General features: G+C 36.9%; 1 protein-coding gene across 8 annotated transcripts in view; it reads left to right on the top strand.

The window, feature by feature from the left end:
• The window catches only part of kcnma1b (potassium large conductance calcium-activated channel, subfamily M, alpha member 1b), a 99,850-nt gene that overhangs the window by 36,619 nt on the left and 44,556 nt on the right, over nt 1–18,675 (top strand). For all 8 annotated transcript variants that reach the window (XM_079851159.1, XM_079851160.1, XM_079851166.1 and 5 more), the window contains exons 3-6: nt 5,253–5,314; nt 12,300–12,393; nt 13,077–13,188; nt 18,339–18,414. In XM_079851159.1, the coding sequence (XP_079707285.1) occupies nt 5,253–5,314; nt 12,300–12,393; nt 13,077–13,188; nt 18,339–18,414 (344 nt within the window). The remainder of the gene's footprint in view (nt 1–5,252; nt 5,315–12,299; nt 12,394–13,076; nt 13,189–18,338; nt 18,415–18,675) is intronic.

Raw genomic sequence — 18,675 nt, 5'->3', positions numbered from 1 at the left:
TTAAATTCAATTGCAATAAACACTTAATTATCATATAATTGATCGTAAATACAACAATTTCAATCGATGTTTTAAAATATCTATTAGAAATACTGTCCATATTCAAAAGGGGCTACGCTTTAGAAGGTGTCCGTACAGTAATATTATCCAATCATGTCATTTATCATGTATAATATAAGCATGAGCAGCAGTGACTAACGCTCTCCTTCACAAAACACTTCAATAGAAGATCTGTGACATTTCCCTCTCTTTACTAAAGCCACTCATTTCCAGAGCACTTGTGAGGATGAGGATGATGATGATGAAGAGATGTTTCAATAATTCACTAACCCACTGTAAATCTCTCTCTCTCTCTCTCTCCGTCTCCTCCATCATTCCTCTGTGTGTTGTTGACAGATGAAGTGAGATGAGTGGAAGTTCAGGCCTCCTGCTGACTCTGGATCTGCCGTTTTCAACCTATTAAACGCGGTGACATTTCTGAGCGAGTCGCGCCTTGAGCATCAGATCTGCTGTGATTGTCCTAATAATGAGCTCAACCTTTATTAGCCTTTAGAGCCGTTATGTGTTCAGTCTGGTCCCCGTGGCCGAGAGCTGCGCATCTAAATGGGAAATTGGTAAAGTGACCAAACATATTTTTTAGTTTTTTTAGTGTGTATGTGTGTGTGTATGTGTGTGTGTGTGTGTGTTTACAATTGAGATGAGAATGTTTTGAATAAATATGTGTGTCCACTAGAGTGCGGATCGGGCCAAATTTTTCTGTCCGAGCCCGACCCACGTCCGACAGAGCAGTAACCGAACCCGACCCGAGCCCGACAGGCATAAAGATATTTATGTCCGAGACCGATAGTTAAAATCCCATTTTTTTTCTCATACTAATGACACATGTACGTTTGTTTGTGTGGAAAGCCCGCTTTTATTAAAGGAGAACTCCGGTCAATTTTAACATTGAGCTCATTTTTTTGTAAATTTGGAGTGCTGTCAGTACAGAGAACAATGACAGAAATCTGTGTTGCCTACACCGTGTTATCCTCTTTTTAAAATTTGCACCCTGTTGACTTCAATGGGGCAAGTTTTAAACCTGCTTTTAGCCTCTTAACATCCTTGATGTGTCATTACAAGTGCACAGGTCATGTGAGTGATTCCTTCAGAGTGAACACGAGTGAATCTGACTGCAGTAGATGTGCAAGATATGAATAAAAATGATGTTAATTCAGCCAGCGCACATACCTGTATTTACATCCTGTTTTCGGTCGAAGTCCACAGTAGTCGATTGTCGTTAGTCGATAGTCGTTGTTCTCTGTACTGACAGCACTCCAAATTGACAAAAAAATGAGCTCAATGATAAAATTGACCAGAGTTCTCCTTTAAGCAACTGTAGGAAGGCATTCGGAAATGTCAACAGGATGAGTGCATCAGCGCGCACGGAGCAACAAGCGCACTTAACACAGGCGCGCATGCACGTGTTTCGTTGTCACGGCTACATAAACAAATTTCCGCACACAGGAAGACAGATGTTACGGTAATATTTTACATGTATTTTAATCACAAAAACGAACGTTTGCATCAAGTGAAAGCATCAGGCACATTGGCTACCTACATAATAAGCTGTTTTAAATTTAAAATGTTCAATGCCTTATCGCGCTGATGTGACCGAACCCGACCCGAACATCATTTCTAAATATCTGTCCGAATCTGTCGGGTATCAATCCTCTAGTGTCCACGTGTTAAGAGTGTGTGACGCTCTCACATCTTGAGCCTCGGGAAAGGTCGCCATCATTAAACGTTGGTCAATTGTTTAATTGGAGTTCAATTAAATCTTTAAATGTGACTTTTTTAGTGGCTTACTCAAGGTGGCATTGATCATTTGCAGAACATAAGGAAGAATATATCGCCCGAGTGCACGATGAAACTGCACATTTTAAATGTGTGTGTCTGCTACTGTATTGTTTATGCTGTCGGGTTTAAGTAGACGCGGGAGTTGATTTCAAGAGTCTTTAAAAACTTTGTGTTACATAAAAATTGAGTTTTTCAATTGCACTGAGAAAATCATGGAAGGAAATTATGCAGATCTCAAATTATAGTTTTTTGGTCAGGATCGCTCGTCTCTTGCGTGGAAATGTACAGTTCACACACACACACACACACACACACACACACACACACACACACACACACACACACACACACACACACACACACACACACACACGTCTCCTGTCCTTGTTTCCTCACTGAAGGACACACACACACACACACACACACACACACACACACAGTGGCAGTGAAAGCATTCTTGAGTGCTCCTGTGTTTTTTATTTATTTATTTATTTATTTAGTTTATTTTTTATCCATGAGGTGGATTGTGAACAGATAAGGTCTCTCTCTCTCTCTCTCTCTCTCTCTCTCTCTCTCTCTCTCTCTCTCTCTCTCTCTCTCTAAGGTTTTCAAAAGCTCTGCCGCAGACTGTTAATGAAATGAGGTTGACCTCTGACCTCTGCAGCTGTAGTAAACGCTTTGACTCGGTCAGCTGTAGATTCGGCGTGTGACGGGCTCTTCTCCTCTTCCACTGTTGTCAGGCTCACAGGTGTCTTAGATATCAGTCAGCGATTCGAAATCAAACAGAGTTTCACTTTCAGACAGGCAGATTCAATCTCGTGTTGGACACACATCTCACACTCGTGCATTATACATCAGATCAGCAGATTACAATTCTGAATTATTCACATACAATTGATTCAGAGACAAATTGACCAATCACAACACACTGCTCCAGCCGACCAATCAGAGCACAGTGTGCTTTTCAGGAGGAGGGGCTTCATAGAGACAGGAAGTAAACAGAGCGTTACTGACAGACTGGGAAGAGAGGAGCCGCAACAATGGAGAATATGAGGAGAATAATCAACATTCAAGCAGGAAAACCTGTTCTAGTAGAGCCTGAAAACGACATAATATGGCCTCTTTAACACATGACTCGTTTGAGGATCTTAATCATGTCAGATCTGTGTCCATGAACATTGAGGAGGCTGATTTAAATGAACTCAGACTAAACCCGTGGTTGTGTGTGTGAGCATCATGTGCTCCCTCTGCTGGTCAAACGAAGCCAAAGTGCTGCGATTACCATGGAAACTGATGTGTGAAAGCATGAGCACGCATGAACCAGACGCCAGTCCTGCTGAGCGACTCGCCGTCCTAAAATCAGGCGTTTGATGCAGTGTTTTGACTTGGACCCGGAACCGGGACGCTCCTGTGTGTGAGTGGCCATTAATAATACATGCAGGTGTTTTCTCAGTACGAGTGATTCAATGGTTTAGAGACAATGGCATTTCCCCTCATGGAAAATAATCTATACCTGCTCATTTAAAATGCATGAGAGGCTCACGGCGAGGGGAAGAGTAGGTTTCCTCCAGATCTGCGCACCTGTGTTTTCTCACCGTCACTTTGCTTGATTTTTAAGGGACGGTTCCTTCAAAAATGAAAAATCTGTCATTATTTACTCGCCCTCATGTGACTCAGATCCTGTATGACTTAATTTCCTCCATGCAACGCAGAGCTGAGATGCAAAATCAAGCTAGTTTTACATTCGAATTGATATTTTTATATTAGGTTTTAATACTAGTTAAATTAATAAATAATGAGTCCAGAGAAACTAAAAATAATCATTAAATTATTTTATTTTAATATTTAGATTAAATATTCACTACAAGTTCAAAATGTTTTCGGTTCATTTTTTAAGTGTTTCTGTAAGAGTCTCTTCTGCTCACCATTTATGTCATCAAAAATACAGTAAAAACAGTGAAATATTACAGTAGTCATTTGAAGTGGATCAAAACCTTTCATCAAAGTTATACATGAATTTTGAACAATACCCGTTCTTGTCTTAGGACAACTTTGATGAACTTTATGTGATCCACTTCAAATTCTGACTACTGTATTACAATTTAAAATAGCTGTTTTCTATGTGTATACTGTATATAGTAATATGTAATTTATTCCTGCTGAATTTTCAACATTACTACTCCAGTCTCCAGTGTCACATGATCCTGAATCAATCAATCAATCAATCAATCAATCAGTCAGTCAATCACAAAAACAGTTTTGCAGCTACATATCTTTGTAAAAACTGTGATATATTTTTTTTTTAATAAATAAATGAATATTTTTTTATTTGATGAATTCTCTTGATCGGAAGAGCAGTGTTTATTTGATTTTTTTTTTTTTTTACATTCTAAATGTCATTTTTGATCAATTTAACGTCTTTACTGAATAAAAGGGTTAACGGTTACTGTCCCCAAATCTTTGAATAGTAGTTACTATTTATAAAGTTATTATTAAGAATTATTTACTATTAAGTCATATGGCTTCAGATGACATTTAATGATACGTTTATGGTGTTTTATGTCAGCGTAAATATTCTTCTGAACTTCTCTTTGTGTGCTCCAGTGAGTCGGGTTTTGAAGGAAGTGAGTGATGATGTTCATTTGGTCTGAATTGTTCCTTTTAAAGATCGGTTCTGATGGATGCTAAGAGGTTTCTTCCTGTCCTCGGTGGCGTGATGTTTACACACCATCCAATTCCTGCCCAAATCTCATCAGGATCTTTAGATTAAAATGGGTTTCTGCCAGCAGGACACACTGACTAATGAGGAAGATGCAAGTCTCGCTCTCACACACAACGTTTCAAGGAGCTTTTACTGGCAAATCAATAAAAACACGAGTAACTGTGTCTACAAATACCACAGTTAAACTATGGTTACAGCGTACAAACACCTTGACCTCTTTATCTTATGGAAAATGCACTTGATTAAGAAATATTCCTGGTTCAATACAAGTCAAACATAAGTTAAGCATCTAGACCTGCAGTTCCACCTCGAAATGACAATTTAGACACTTCACAGGTCAAACATGCATTTGTTACGGGAAACTGAATATAAGCACTTGATCTGTAGACTTGCATTGTAAAGTGCGTTATTATAAACAAGGTCTCGATTAATCACATACTTATCTTGAAATCAAGCATACATCATTTATCTCGTTTAACACATTTATTTTGTGTTATTTTGACCTATATTGCGTTTATGATGCAATTTTGTGTACTTCAGTCATTTATTTGCGTTCAGTTATTTTTATGCATTACGGATTTTGAATTAATCATTGACAGTCTTACTATAAACCCAATTTTTCTTTGTTTTTACAAACTGCGGTGATGGATTTTCATGTGAAGTAACACACATGTGTTGTTGTCTTGTGTTTCAGGTGGTGCTGGTATTCGCCCTGAGCATCGGCGCTCTTGTGATTTACTTCATCGACTCCTCTGAGTGAGTATATCACTGTGCATCTCATTAGATACAGTACATACAGTAGATAAAGACACTCACTAACTTGCGAATGCAAGTAAAAATTGTCTTTTGTGAGTAAATAAAATGGCTCACTAGTTGAGTATTGTCACGTATTGTCAAGGTTGAGGATCCAAATGCATTTTATTGAAAAGGTAATCCACAATCGTAATCAGAAACAGGCAAAGGACATAAACACCGGGTAATCAGTCGATAACAGGGTCAAAGGGGCACGGGCAAAATCAGAGGAAACCAAGAAAACCGGACAGAAGAGCGAAAACCAGGAGAATGCTTGGAATCACAGTGTGACACTAAACAAGACTTTGCAGGGAATGACTGAAAGAACCAGGCTTATATAGGGTGAGCAAACATGAAGATGAGACACAGGTGAACATAATGAGTGCTAATGAGTCCAGGCAGAGAATTATGGGAGATGTAGTTTGTGAGGGAATGACAGTAGTGTGATGTGGAGGCTCTCAAGGGCACTCCAGCCGGTGACCCTTACAAGTATAACTCATGGTTTAAATCAAATCGTAAACGCCAGTTCATGCCAAGCACGGATATTTGTTGTGAACATAATTGCTTTATCAGTGACTTTTATGAGTAAATCTGGTTTTGCTTTAACTTGATGAGTATTCTTGGAGTGAATGGACCTTATTGACAGCGATTTGTTTTGCGTTTGGTGTGAATAAACCTTTATAAGAAAAATGATAATCTGACACTCACTGATGTAAGCGATGCTGATCATTCAACTCAAGATGTATAACCCGTCTAAACTCCAGAAAACTTGACTTTTACCAGCGTCAGTTCATCTAGGATGCCTCAAAGACAGATTTTCTTTCTCCAAACCTTATGTGGAAGGTTTCTCCATTAAACCAACAAAAACTAAAGTATGAGGAACAAAATCATGAATTTCACTCAAAGCTCTTCACTGCAGCCCGCCAAAATAAAAGTTTGGTTTAACTTTTGGAGAATTATGCCAGTACAGAAGTGCTCAAAATCATAATAATAATGCAGTTTATTAAAAAGAATTTTAGGAATATCACACTATTTAAATGTGCATTCATATGATTACCACCGTTTTTTGATAATAAATCAATAATAATGGATAACAAATTGGTATTAAATAAAAAAAAACATAGAATCCAGAAATACACACAAACACATAATTAAAAAAAAATAAAACACTTTTTTAAAAACATTTCATAGGGCACTTTTATTTATAAATTGTTAAAGTTTGATGAATTCAATTGATTGGATGACCTTTTTGATTATTACAGTTTAATTAAACCCGTAAAATGGAATTAATAAATAGAATAATTAAAACGCAAAACAGAATTTGGGTAAAAATAAAATGCAATTTGGGAAACAAATAATATATATTTTATAGGGCCATGAAATGAAAAACTGCAGTATACATATAATGCACAATTCACTGGAATAAACATTTGATACATTTTCTCTATTCAGAAAGTTAATCATGGACTCTGTATGCAGGAATAAGTGATGCGGACTGGGGTGGAAGGAAGCGTCTCTCGGGACAGATTTAGGAATAAAGAGAGAGAGAGACAGACAGACAGAGAGAGAGAGAGAGAGAGAGAGAGAGAGCATCACCACTGAACATACGTTGTTTCAGGGATCACGGCGACTCTTAAACTGACGTCATTCAGACATTACACACATCAGTGAGCTCATAAAGGTGAAGAGCGCTTTGAGTCAACCTGTTTATGCCACGGGCACAGTGAAGAGAGAGAGAGAGAGAGAGAGAGAGAGAGAGAGATAAGCCTGTTGTGTTTGTGGAGTTTTTCCTCTGAATAGACTGAGATTACATCAGAAGCTGGTGCATCTGTCAGAGATCATCAGAGGGTTTCAGTCCAACACTAACTCATTACTGGAACAGTTTACACACAAAAACTAAAGAAAATGGGCACAGATGCCGTCAAGCTCCCAAAATGCACCACAGAAGTATTATAAAAGTAGTTTATTTGAGCACAAAGACAATAAATGTTAGTGCACAAGTCAAATAAACCAGACATTTAAATGATTATTTGCTGAAAATCTGAGCTCTCAATTCTCATTCCACTTTGCCGTGTTGCGATCGGTCACAAGACACGCAAGAACCAATTACTTTTGGTGTCATTGACAGGTTTGTAAAGAAATGAGAGTGTGTAAATGATAAGGAAACCAAATTAACCTAATTGCATCACTTCAGTTAAATACACATGCTATCTAGTATGTATGAAATGACGTTGTGTCAGATAGACTTACATTGATTCTGGCTCTGTGTACTTTGTGTTGTTTTCTCTGCATTTAATGCAAACATGGTCATCTTAAACATGTTACCCATTATAAAAACACGTGTGCTTTCAGTTTATTTTCAGTGTCAAATATCATGATCAATGTGTGCATTTTAGATCCCAAAATAGTTTTGCTTGTTTCAGTAAATTATGCTCTGATCCTTTGTGTTTTAATCTTTCCGATCTTCCATATCTGAACAGCACGTCCTATTCAGCATTAGAAACACACACACACACACACACACACACACACACACACACACACACACACACACACACACCGTGCGTCCTGCTCAACACAGGCCTGTTAACACAGGAAGTGAGCCTCATCCACTTCCTCATTAGTGCATCATCATGAGGGATTTAGCCATTAGATTTGAGACGTTGTGCTCTGGCTAGCAGAGTGTAATTGTCCTGAGCACTGTAAACCTGGAGCGGGGCATCAGGTCACGGCCCGAGAACAGCTTTAGACCACGTGCTGAAACTGCATTAGAATATGAGGGATTTGATTTGTCAGATAAACAGCAGGTACAGACGTGGGCGAGTGTCGTTCTGCATCTCTGGAGCCGTAAATCGCAAAAAAAAAAAAATGTTGCATGACCTAAAACACACGCCACAAACTACACTGCGTTCATTAAGGTCGTGTGAATATCACTGATGATCGTGTGAATGAGGAACAGTGGAACATTTACTCAGAGATATTATTTGTTAACAAATAAGTATTGATTACTTCAATGAGTTCATTGTTTCTGCCTTAAATTCTTACATTGTTTAATTTAATATTTTTTTAGGTAACTGTGATTTGTATATGTACATTTTTGAAATACATAACTTAGTTTCCTCTGATAACACATCACTCTAAATTGTAATGTGGCATTTTCTGTAAAGCTGCTTTGAAACGATGTGTATTGTAAAAAGCGCTATACAAATAAATGTGAATTGAATTGAATATTTCAGAATAGATAGATGGATGGATGAATGAAAGGATGGATGGATGAATGAAAGGATGGATGAAAGGATGGATGGATGAAAGGGTGGATGGATGAATGGATGGATGAAAGGATGGATGGATGGATGATGAAAGGGTGGATGGATGGATGGATGATGAAAGGGTGGATGGATGGATGGATGGATGAAAGGGTGGATGGATGGATGGGTGGATGGATGAAAGAATGGATGGATGGATTGAAAGGGTGGATGGATGGATGGATGGATGGATGGATGGATGGATGAAAGGATGGATGGATGAAAGGGTGGATGGATGGATGGATGGATGAAAGGGTGGATGGATGGATGAAGGTGGATGGATGGATGGATGAAAAGACAGATGGACGGATGAAAGGGTGGATGGATGGATGAAGGTGGATGGATGGATGTATGAAAAGACAAATGGACGGATGAAAGGGTGGATGGATGAAAGGATGGATGGATGATGAAAGGCTGGATGGATGGATGAATGGGTGGACGGATGGATGGATATTATGTATTTTAACAGTGTTGTTCTGTAAAAACATGATTACTTACTTTTGATACTTAAAGCTGCAGTCGGCAAGTCTGGCAGATTGAGTGGACTTAGCCAAAATGTTTAATGTTTACAACTCTCATGCCCCTCCCCACTACCAACGAGCACCCGCCCATCGTCAGTGCGTGTGTACCTGATTTTCTGTGAACGCGTCCGTCTCTTCAGCATCGATCAACACCATGGACTCGGAGGTAGGCTGGCCTGGCTAATCTATCCATAGATGGCAGTAACCGAGGAATTGGAAGCTTGTTAGTAGATTTTCTCTCCGCCATCACGCTTCGTACAATCTTCAGGCGAACTTCAGGCGTGTCGTGTGCATGTGATATTGTAATGTGCGCGTCTGCGCGAGGGAGGGGGGATCTGTGGCGTGTGCACGAACTGTGATTGACAGTCAGATCTCACACCCCCCTGCGCTGATTGGACCCGATGAGACGGGAGCGGTGGATTTTTGCAAAACAAATAACACGCTCCAGGTGGAGTTAGAAGCTCAGGTTTTTTTCTAAAACTACCTTATTTATGTTGTTCTGTCCGATTATAGTGTCAATTTCACTGAATATGATCAAAAAAATGTTGCCGACGGCAGCTTTAATTTGAACTCAATATTATTGCCTCAGTGTTATTATAGGCCTATACAGAATGTACTTTAAGTCATTTAAAGGCTTTGCTTTGGTCTATTTTTATTACCACCAAAATATCAGATTACTCGATTAATCGCTTATCAGAATAATGGTCAGTGACAGCGCTGGAGTTGTTCACGTCTGCTGTATGTAAAGCTCTACGTGACCCGAGACTCCTGTGAAGTATTACTTACGTTAAACGTCTCTTAATTACAGCCGGGGTTCAGTTTCAGTCTCTGACCCGCTGGAACAGAACTGAGCAAACAGAGATGGGTAGAGTTGCGTTTCTCTGTCCTGCAGCTGTTCTGAAACTTCTTCAGGTTGAGAGTTTCACAGCTCGCTGTTCTCTCTCAGGTCCTTTGATGATCGCAGTTCAGTGGCTTACACTAGAGTCAGACCTGAATAACAGACTCGAGCAGGAGGATCCATAAACACTCTGATCTCTGAACCTGAACCCCAAGAAAAAGTCACAGTATATATCATGCATACACATATTTACATGAAAAGCTTCAAATAAATCGCTTGTATCATTCATTTGTAAGTCGTTTTGGTTAAAAGCATCTGCTAAATTAATAACTGTATAATGGTTATTGTCTAATGGCAACAAGAACTATGTAATAGTTCATATTATGTTTGTTTATATTGTTTAAAGGATATTAGTGTTTAGGTGATTTTTTGTTTGTGTTTAGTTTATATGGATGCTCCCTCAGTCTGAAAACATCTGGGATTCAGTTTCTTACAGTGAAAAAATACTGTAAAACAGTAATGAGAATAAAATAAAATAAAAACACAAAAACGTAAAATGTCCAGATGCATTACAGTAATGAGACTATGCTTAAATTTTTTTAACAATGTCTCAATGGGAAAGTCCCCCCCCCCCCCCCCCCACACACACACACACATAAATTGGCCAAAATAAATAAATACAATGCCGGACACATAAAAATGGATTGACGCCTTCACACATCCGCGATTGTGAACAATTTAACATGCATAACACCAAGTTCAGGATTGACTTGTTGTGATGTAATTGCAAAAAAATAATGATAATTCAGTTAAAAACAATGCAACAAAATGTTAAATTGTTCTTATAATAATGATTTTATCATTTCTAAACATAAATCTAAATAAAAACAACTTGTAAATGATATATGAGCCATTGAGTAATCCTCTGCTGCCATCTAATGTCTGTAGTCGAACATTCTTGTTTTTTCCAGTAGAATGGTTGCGATCTTCCTCCAAAGTCCAAACCATGTTATTCTGTTATCACCATGAAACTGAGAAATGTAGATAATCTTTTAAGTGAGTTTTCCAAAAATATAAATATTTTATATAAATGAATATATTTTAAATTATTAAAAAGTGAGGCAAAAAAAAACATAATAATCCCCCAAAACTGCACAACTGTACGGCAAAAACATTAAATTAAGTGAGTGATATTACGTTTGTTTAAAAAAATAAAAAAATAAAAAATATATATATATATATATATATATATATATATATATATATAATGTTACAAAATGACATTTTTCTGTCTGGTCAGACAAAGGAATATTGTTGCCCTATGTGTAATTGCATAGTATGCAACATATATTCACATATATACATAATATTATACTCTCAAGTCTTAATGAGACGAGTCATAGCTGCATACATACACTTTATTTTCTGCATATCATTGACGTGATGTGCAAATGAGCGGTATATTCCCTTTTAATTTAATTTTAATTCCCTGTGTGAAAACCGTCTCTTTGCCGTGTTGCTCTGATCCTGGACAAACACTGATTTAGGCCTCACACATACAATATGTGAATGCACTTCTAGTTGTGCAAACTCCATATTTGTGTGTTCCTGAGCCGTTGTTTGCTCTTCATCTCTCTGTCCACACTGTCTGATCAAGTACTCTGTTTGCTTTCGACTGAATTAAAACAAGAGATCTAATCCTGGTACCAGTTACCAAGTGAAATGGCTCTGATTCCCTGCGCTCTTCAACTCAACTGAGCCGCCAGAACATTATCATGAAGGAGAAACCACAAGCAATCAGAACATTTTAGATACAGTATGACATTTTCATCTACATGCCCTCCTTTGGTATAAGAAACACATGAAAAGCATTCATAATATTCATATGCCAACAGTTATTAAAGCAATAAAGCAACAGTTAAACTTTTGAAGCAACAGTTGCCTTTAGGGGATATCAAATATGGACTCACTGTATGTCACATAATGGCACACATCAAAGTCAAAATATGATTGCTTTAATAATTGATAATAGTACTGAATATATTTCTGCTTTTAAATTATGTTAATTATTTTGCTGTCAAGAATAAAATGCATGTGAAGTCCAAAGACAAATGCTTTAATAATGCTCAATGCAAATTTGAAAGATTAATCTTTTTAACATATCTAGTGTCACTAATGATTAATCATCACTGATAAGTTAAATAATGCAATATTACATGCATGAAGCGTGCAGTATATTTAGTGTATTTCACTGAACTGAGGTCTGTTGTTCTGTGTTTTAACAGCCCCATCGAATCCTGTCAGCATTTCCAGAAGGACTTCACGTTGCAGATCGACATGGCCTTCAATGTGTTTTTCTTGTTGTACTTTGGACTCCGTGTAAGTTTATTTACAGTATTACAGTATCATGTATACAGTATTAATATGTACAGTATTATGTTCAGTACACACTTCTGCTGGACACAACACTGACACACACTTACCTTTCACTCATTTATAAACTATTTTGGTATTTATTCATACTTTGAATTAGCTTTTATTTTGATATTTGAAGTTATCATTTTAGTTTTAAAAAAGTTTTTTGTTTTGTGATTTCGTCTTTTTAAATATTTCTTTAATATATATATATATATATATATATATATATATATATATATATATATATATAAATTTTAGGACTTAAACTATCAGTTTCTATCATTTTTACTTTATTTTATTTTAGCTTTATTTCAATTATCATGTATAATGATTTTGAATAAGCTTTTCATCTTAACTTTAGTTAAATTTTTTGTTATGTGATTTTGTCATTTTTATTCATTTTTTATATTTCTACATAGAGTAGCATTGATTAGATTTATTTGTAGTAATTTTAGTACTTAAACTTATTTATTTTGGTTAGTTCCGATGTCAAATATTCGTATTGGATTTTATTTCAGCTTTGTTTATATTTAAATATAGATTTTTTTATTATTTTTTTTATTTTTGTTAACAACACTGTTTTAATTATATGCATTTGTTGAGTAACATGCATTTTTTCTTCTTTTGTTTCTTCCCCTTCACAGTTCATTGCAGCCAATGATAAGCTGTGGTTCTGGCTGGAAGTGAACTCAGTGGTGGATTTCTTCACCGTTCCGCCCGTGTTTGTGTCCGTGTATCTGAACAGAAGCTGGCTGGGTAAAGCACTACTCTCCCATTACTGCCACTTTACCGTTAATACCCGATTATTTCATCAGATTATGAGCAGAGGGTGTTAGAAATGAAACCCCGCTGGAGGAGATCATGAGATGAAGATCTCTGCCTCCCCCTGTTGGTCATTATACGCTTTAAAGGCCAATTTAAGATCTCATTCTCCACAAATCCTCCTGTTGCTTAAAATCGCTGATTGTTTTTCTCATGCGTCATGTGTGAGTGTTTTGAGGGCATGTGCAACTGCATCTAAACAAAACCTCAGAATGATCATAGCAGGAGTAAGCAATTGAGCAATCACAGATTGTTATTTTTTTTACTAATTTAGGTCAGAATTATTGTCTGTGGTAATGAAGCATGAACACACTGACCTCAATATTCTTTTAATTAACCGCTGGATTTACTGGATTATTTGTGATTTTCCAAATGAATGACTATTCGAGTGAATTGATTAGTTTAATTGTTTGGAGTAATCGTTTTTCTGGTTTTCCAAATGAGCTTGTGTTTGTGGATTGACTTTGATTTTAAAGCTTAGCTGGACAGAACTTACTTTTATTCAGCATGGACGCATTAAACTGATCAAAAGTGACAGTAAAGACATTTATATTGTTCCAAAAGATTCTATTTCAAGTAAATACTGTTCTTTTGAACTTTCTATTTATCAAAGAATCCTGAAAAAAAACTAATTCATCATGGTTTCCACTAAAATATGAACTGTTTTCAACATTGATAATAATCATAAATGCTTCTTGAGCATCAAATCATCATATTAGAGTGATTTGTGAAGGATCATGTGACACTGAAGACTGGAGTAATGATGCTGAACATTCAGCTTTGATCACAGGAATACATTACACTTTACTATATTCAGATACTCTGTATGTCAGTAAATGCTCTGTGAATATCCTCTGCTTTGAGGAGAGGCCTGTGTGTAGAGAGAAACACTGTTTTAATGCTTCATTTTTCTCATGAACTCGGTCAAAGCGCAGCTTATCTTCTTCATGTTTTCAAGGACTTTAATCCTCCAATAGGGAACGGGAGGTCACAGGGTCACATCATCCAGCTTTAGGGTTATTATTATTCAGCTTTCATTAAATTAATGTCCTTTTGTTGGTACGTGTGTGTGTGTGGATGTCCGTGTGGAGTGTGTCCAGAACAGTCTCATCCTGGTTTGGGTTTAGTGCAGTTTTAAAAGGTTTACAAGTCAGAACTTCTGTTAGTTGTTAAACATAAATTTGTGTTGCCGGCGGCGATGGAATGGTTGCTTAGCAACTGCACAGAAACTTTCAAAAAAGCCACTCAAGAAACTGTTACATTGTTACATTAGAATTACATTAGCCGCATTACCGTTACAGATTTGCACAAAACTTTTGTGATATTTTCTAAATGTCGATAAAAAACGATTGCGAAATTATGACGTTTTATTAACTGATGTTATGCGACTGAAGTGTAATTTTTTCCTCTCGCGAAAAATCATTCTAACAATTATGGCATCGGATGTCGGTAGGTTTATGTATATCGCAGTCGCTGCATCAGCCATTATTTTTAATGGAAGGAGATGTAGTCGTGTTATCCAAGCATTAAAGCAACACTAAAGATTATTTTTTAAATTAAAATAATGTTTCCAAAATTGTATCAGTGGTTCATGAACTCGTAACAGGGTGAACGGCACTTCTGCATTCGCTATGCGGCTCTATATCTGCTATAACCGCACTATGCAAGTTTGCCAGATCGGGTAGCGGATCTGTGGACATAAGAAACTACACATTTGACTTGCTTTACAGCAAGCGTTACAATAGTCATTATTTAGTTTTTCTTCATTTCTGATGTCGCAATTCATCATACTTTCATAAAATCATGCAACATACTCTACCTTGTCTGTGGACATCATTATTTAAACATAAACAGCGAGTGTGTGTGCGACGGTAGACTGCGCTAGGCTAAATAATTTATGACAGCGGTAATGGACAATTCCGCTTCCAACCTGTAGGGGGACCGAAGAGGAAAAGTGCGTTAGTGTTGCTTTAATAACAAAGGAAAGCTTGTGCTTGTGAGCGGCACGTATGACGAGTTTCTGTGTGTTTCTCCCTCAGATCTGCTTCAAGCTCTTGATCGTGGCTGATTAGTGGTTTACAATCCAGTATTCACTTAATTCTTTTATCTTTTATGAGTTTAATAAAGAACTTCTGTCCAAACACACCGCGTCATCTACGTCAGGTGACTGTAAATGCACAAAAACTGTTTCATTGCAGTTTTGTGAAATATTCCTTTTTGAATAACCCCCTCATGCGAGGATAAAAACTTTTTTTTGCGATAAATAGAAGGTTTCGCAAAAACTGACGTGTGTATTTTCAATTCGCAATTTCAGTTTGCACAATTTGAAGGGTAATGTAAACGCGGCTCCTGTTACAGTGTGTTCAGAACAGGCAAACACACTCAGAAGACGTGTGTATCTTGGCACATCAGACGTCAGTGCGACACTCAGAGATGCTTTATTGATGATGCGGATCTGCTGGTGATGTTGAACAGGCTTTCCGTCCCTGAGCGATTCCTAAAGGAGCTTATACTGTAATATCCTGATGAAAAAAGGGTTTGTTCTAAGCTTTCACTACACGACTACATGATCACACCCGGGATGCAGTTTTTTTGCAGTCTGATGGGCTTGGGTTTGTGCTGAGCGCGTGTCGCGTGGCTGTCTGCGGTTTCTCCGACTCAGATTTGATCATTTTCATCATTATCATCATGATCCCGACGAAGCTTCTGGTGTACCGGAGCCCTGACGGGGCCACTCGCACCGAGACCCTGCAGAACACACGCAGACGCAAGAAGTCGTGCGGCGAGCTGTTTCACAACGGCTACCGTGTGAAGATCCTCCACGCGCCGGTGTGTGAGAAAGAGGAGCGCGACCAATGCCATCACACACTCTCCTCCTGTTTCCATGCCGTGTCGTACTGGGGTAAGAGCTGATGCTGAGACTCCACGAGGAACGCGGACGAGCAACACATGTTTCATTTGAGACACAAAACGGCTTACAAACGAAACTTACACTCTGAAAATAACTTTACAGTGAGGTTCATTAGTTAAATACCTTAGTAGTTACACAACTTCTCCAGCATTTATTAATCTTAGTTAATATTCATTTCAACATTTACTAATACGTTATTTAAAATCAAAGGTTGTTAACATTAGTTAATGCACTGTGAACTAACATGAACTAACAATGAACAGCTGGATTTTTATTAGCTAACATTAACAAAGATTGATAAATTCTGTAACAAATGTATTGCTTATTGTTAGTTCATGTTAGTTGATACTGTACATCAACTAATGAACCTTATTGTAAAGTGTTACAACATAAATATATCATTGCATTTGATTGTTTTAAAATGATGATGTTATTTACTACCATTCCTCAGATATGTTCAATAAATATGTTAAACAGAAATATAAATATGTAACATTACTACAGTGTCCTGACAGAAGGAAGTTTTCCTTTTTATTGTAAAAATATTCCTCTTTTTATAAGGTTTCACAGTCTTTTTATCGGGTGTTTATAAAGATATTCATAATGTCGGGGAATATTGAAGTCAGTTTTTATACTGAAGTGCAACTGGGGAATTGTATCGTTTTTATTTCAAGTTTTTTATTAATATTTTTTTAATATCATTGTTTTTTTTTATGCCATCTTATATGGCAAATAGTTTGGGATTGTAAAATAATTTCCCTAATTTTAAGTTTAAGTTTTGTTAGTAGTGAGCAACATTTAAAAAGTGTTCAAAATACAGTGACTGTGGTTATAAATCAATAGATAAATTCATTCATTCAATACTGTATTTGTCCATTTTTATAATACTTTTATTTTTGTATCTGACATATTCAACACTCATGAATAATTGATTCATCTAAAATAATTTTGTTTACACTTTATTTTAAGGTGTCATTGTTACAGTGTAATTATACATGTAAGTACTGTGTAATATTAATTAACTACATGTACTTACTATAGGGTTAGGGTAGGATTAGGGTTAGTTGCGTGTAATTATGCATAATTTACTGTTATTACTATGGTAAGTACATGTAACATATGTTACAAGGACACTGTAAAATAAAGTGTTACCATAATTTCTTCATGCATGAATTTTTACTTTAATAATTATTATTAATTTCTGTGACCTGTTTTGTCCCACATCTCAAGAATCAATGTCTGAGTTTTACCATAATTTCTTCATGCATGAATTTTTACTTTAATAATTATTATTATTATTGATTTCTGTGACCTGTTTTGTCCCACATCTCAAGAATCAATGTCTGAGTTTTAATTTTTAGCTCATGTGTGCTTAATCATAGCTTATGAGCTTATCTTTAGGAATACTCAGAAAACCATTTTAACCTTTTAATCATTGGGAAATGTCATTCATAATCGCTATTCCTCTAGAAACGCATACAAATGAACCATGAGCACTACTAATGGACAAATGGAGAGGCTTTTTCTTGGGTTTTCATGTGTCACACTGTATATAGAAGGTCAAGTGCATTGCATTGTGGGATACAGTGTTTTCATGATCACAGAAAATGTGCATAGCATACATACTATAGGCAGCTCTACAGAAAAGTGGTATAGCAGTGTGCTATTGAGAACACAGCCGGATCTCTAGTTTGGTGTGTGTGTTTACATGTCCTGTGTGTTTGAAGGTGAACTGCACGATGCTAAACACTGAAAAATCAAATGAATGATGATATATGTGTGAATCTGTCATGCACGCAAGGTCACCTCACTGAAGTCACGTGTTTCTCTCAGAGTTTTGCTGTTGCTGCTTTAATGCTTCTGAAACCAGGACCCAAATTTAGGCCTTTACGTCACGAGTGTGTCCCGCAGATATTGAGCCGGCTGTCTGTCGCTCTGTCAGTCCAGAGAGAAATAACCTCTGTCCAGATGTGTGGAGTCCAGCTCTGATGTACGCAGTAATACTCTGAGTTAGCTGTAGTTAGTCGTGTTCTGAAGGGCTGATGAAATCAGTGTCTTTGCTAAACATGGATGAGCGTTTCAAAGGTACACGCCGAGCTCCACTCTTTGCGCTTGAATGTGTTTTTATGCAACAATGATATTTAATGTTTCTTGTTTCTGCTCTTTCATGCAGGATTGAGGTTCCTAAGAGCCTTGAGGCTGATCCAGTTTTCAGAAATCTTACAGTTTTTAAATATCTTGAAAACAAGGTAAGAGTCCCTGCATCATGTGACGAGTAGCTCTGTGTAATTCTTCACTTGCATGTTAAGCATCATAAAAACATTAATAAATCTGATCTAACATTATATCATCTTGGGTTTTCAAGGTAATTTTTAGTAATTTCATTATGTGATTTTGTCATTTTATTATTATCATTATATTTTTCAGTTTTACTATTTAGGTTTTATTTATTTTTATTTCAGTTTTAGTTTGTTTTAATTTATTTCCAGTCATTCAACTTAAACTTCAGT

This window comes from Squalius cephalus (genome assembly GCF_949319135.1).
Source record: "Squalius cephalus genome assembly, chromosome: 19".
Classification (NCBI taxonomy): domain Eukaryota; kingdom Metazoa; phylum Chordata; class Actinopteri; order Cypriniformes; family Leuciscidae; genus Squalius; species Squalius cephalus.
The sequence above is the reverse complement of the archived record's forward strand: the minus strand, read 5'-3'. Positions and strand labels throughout refer to the sequence as shown.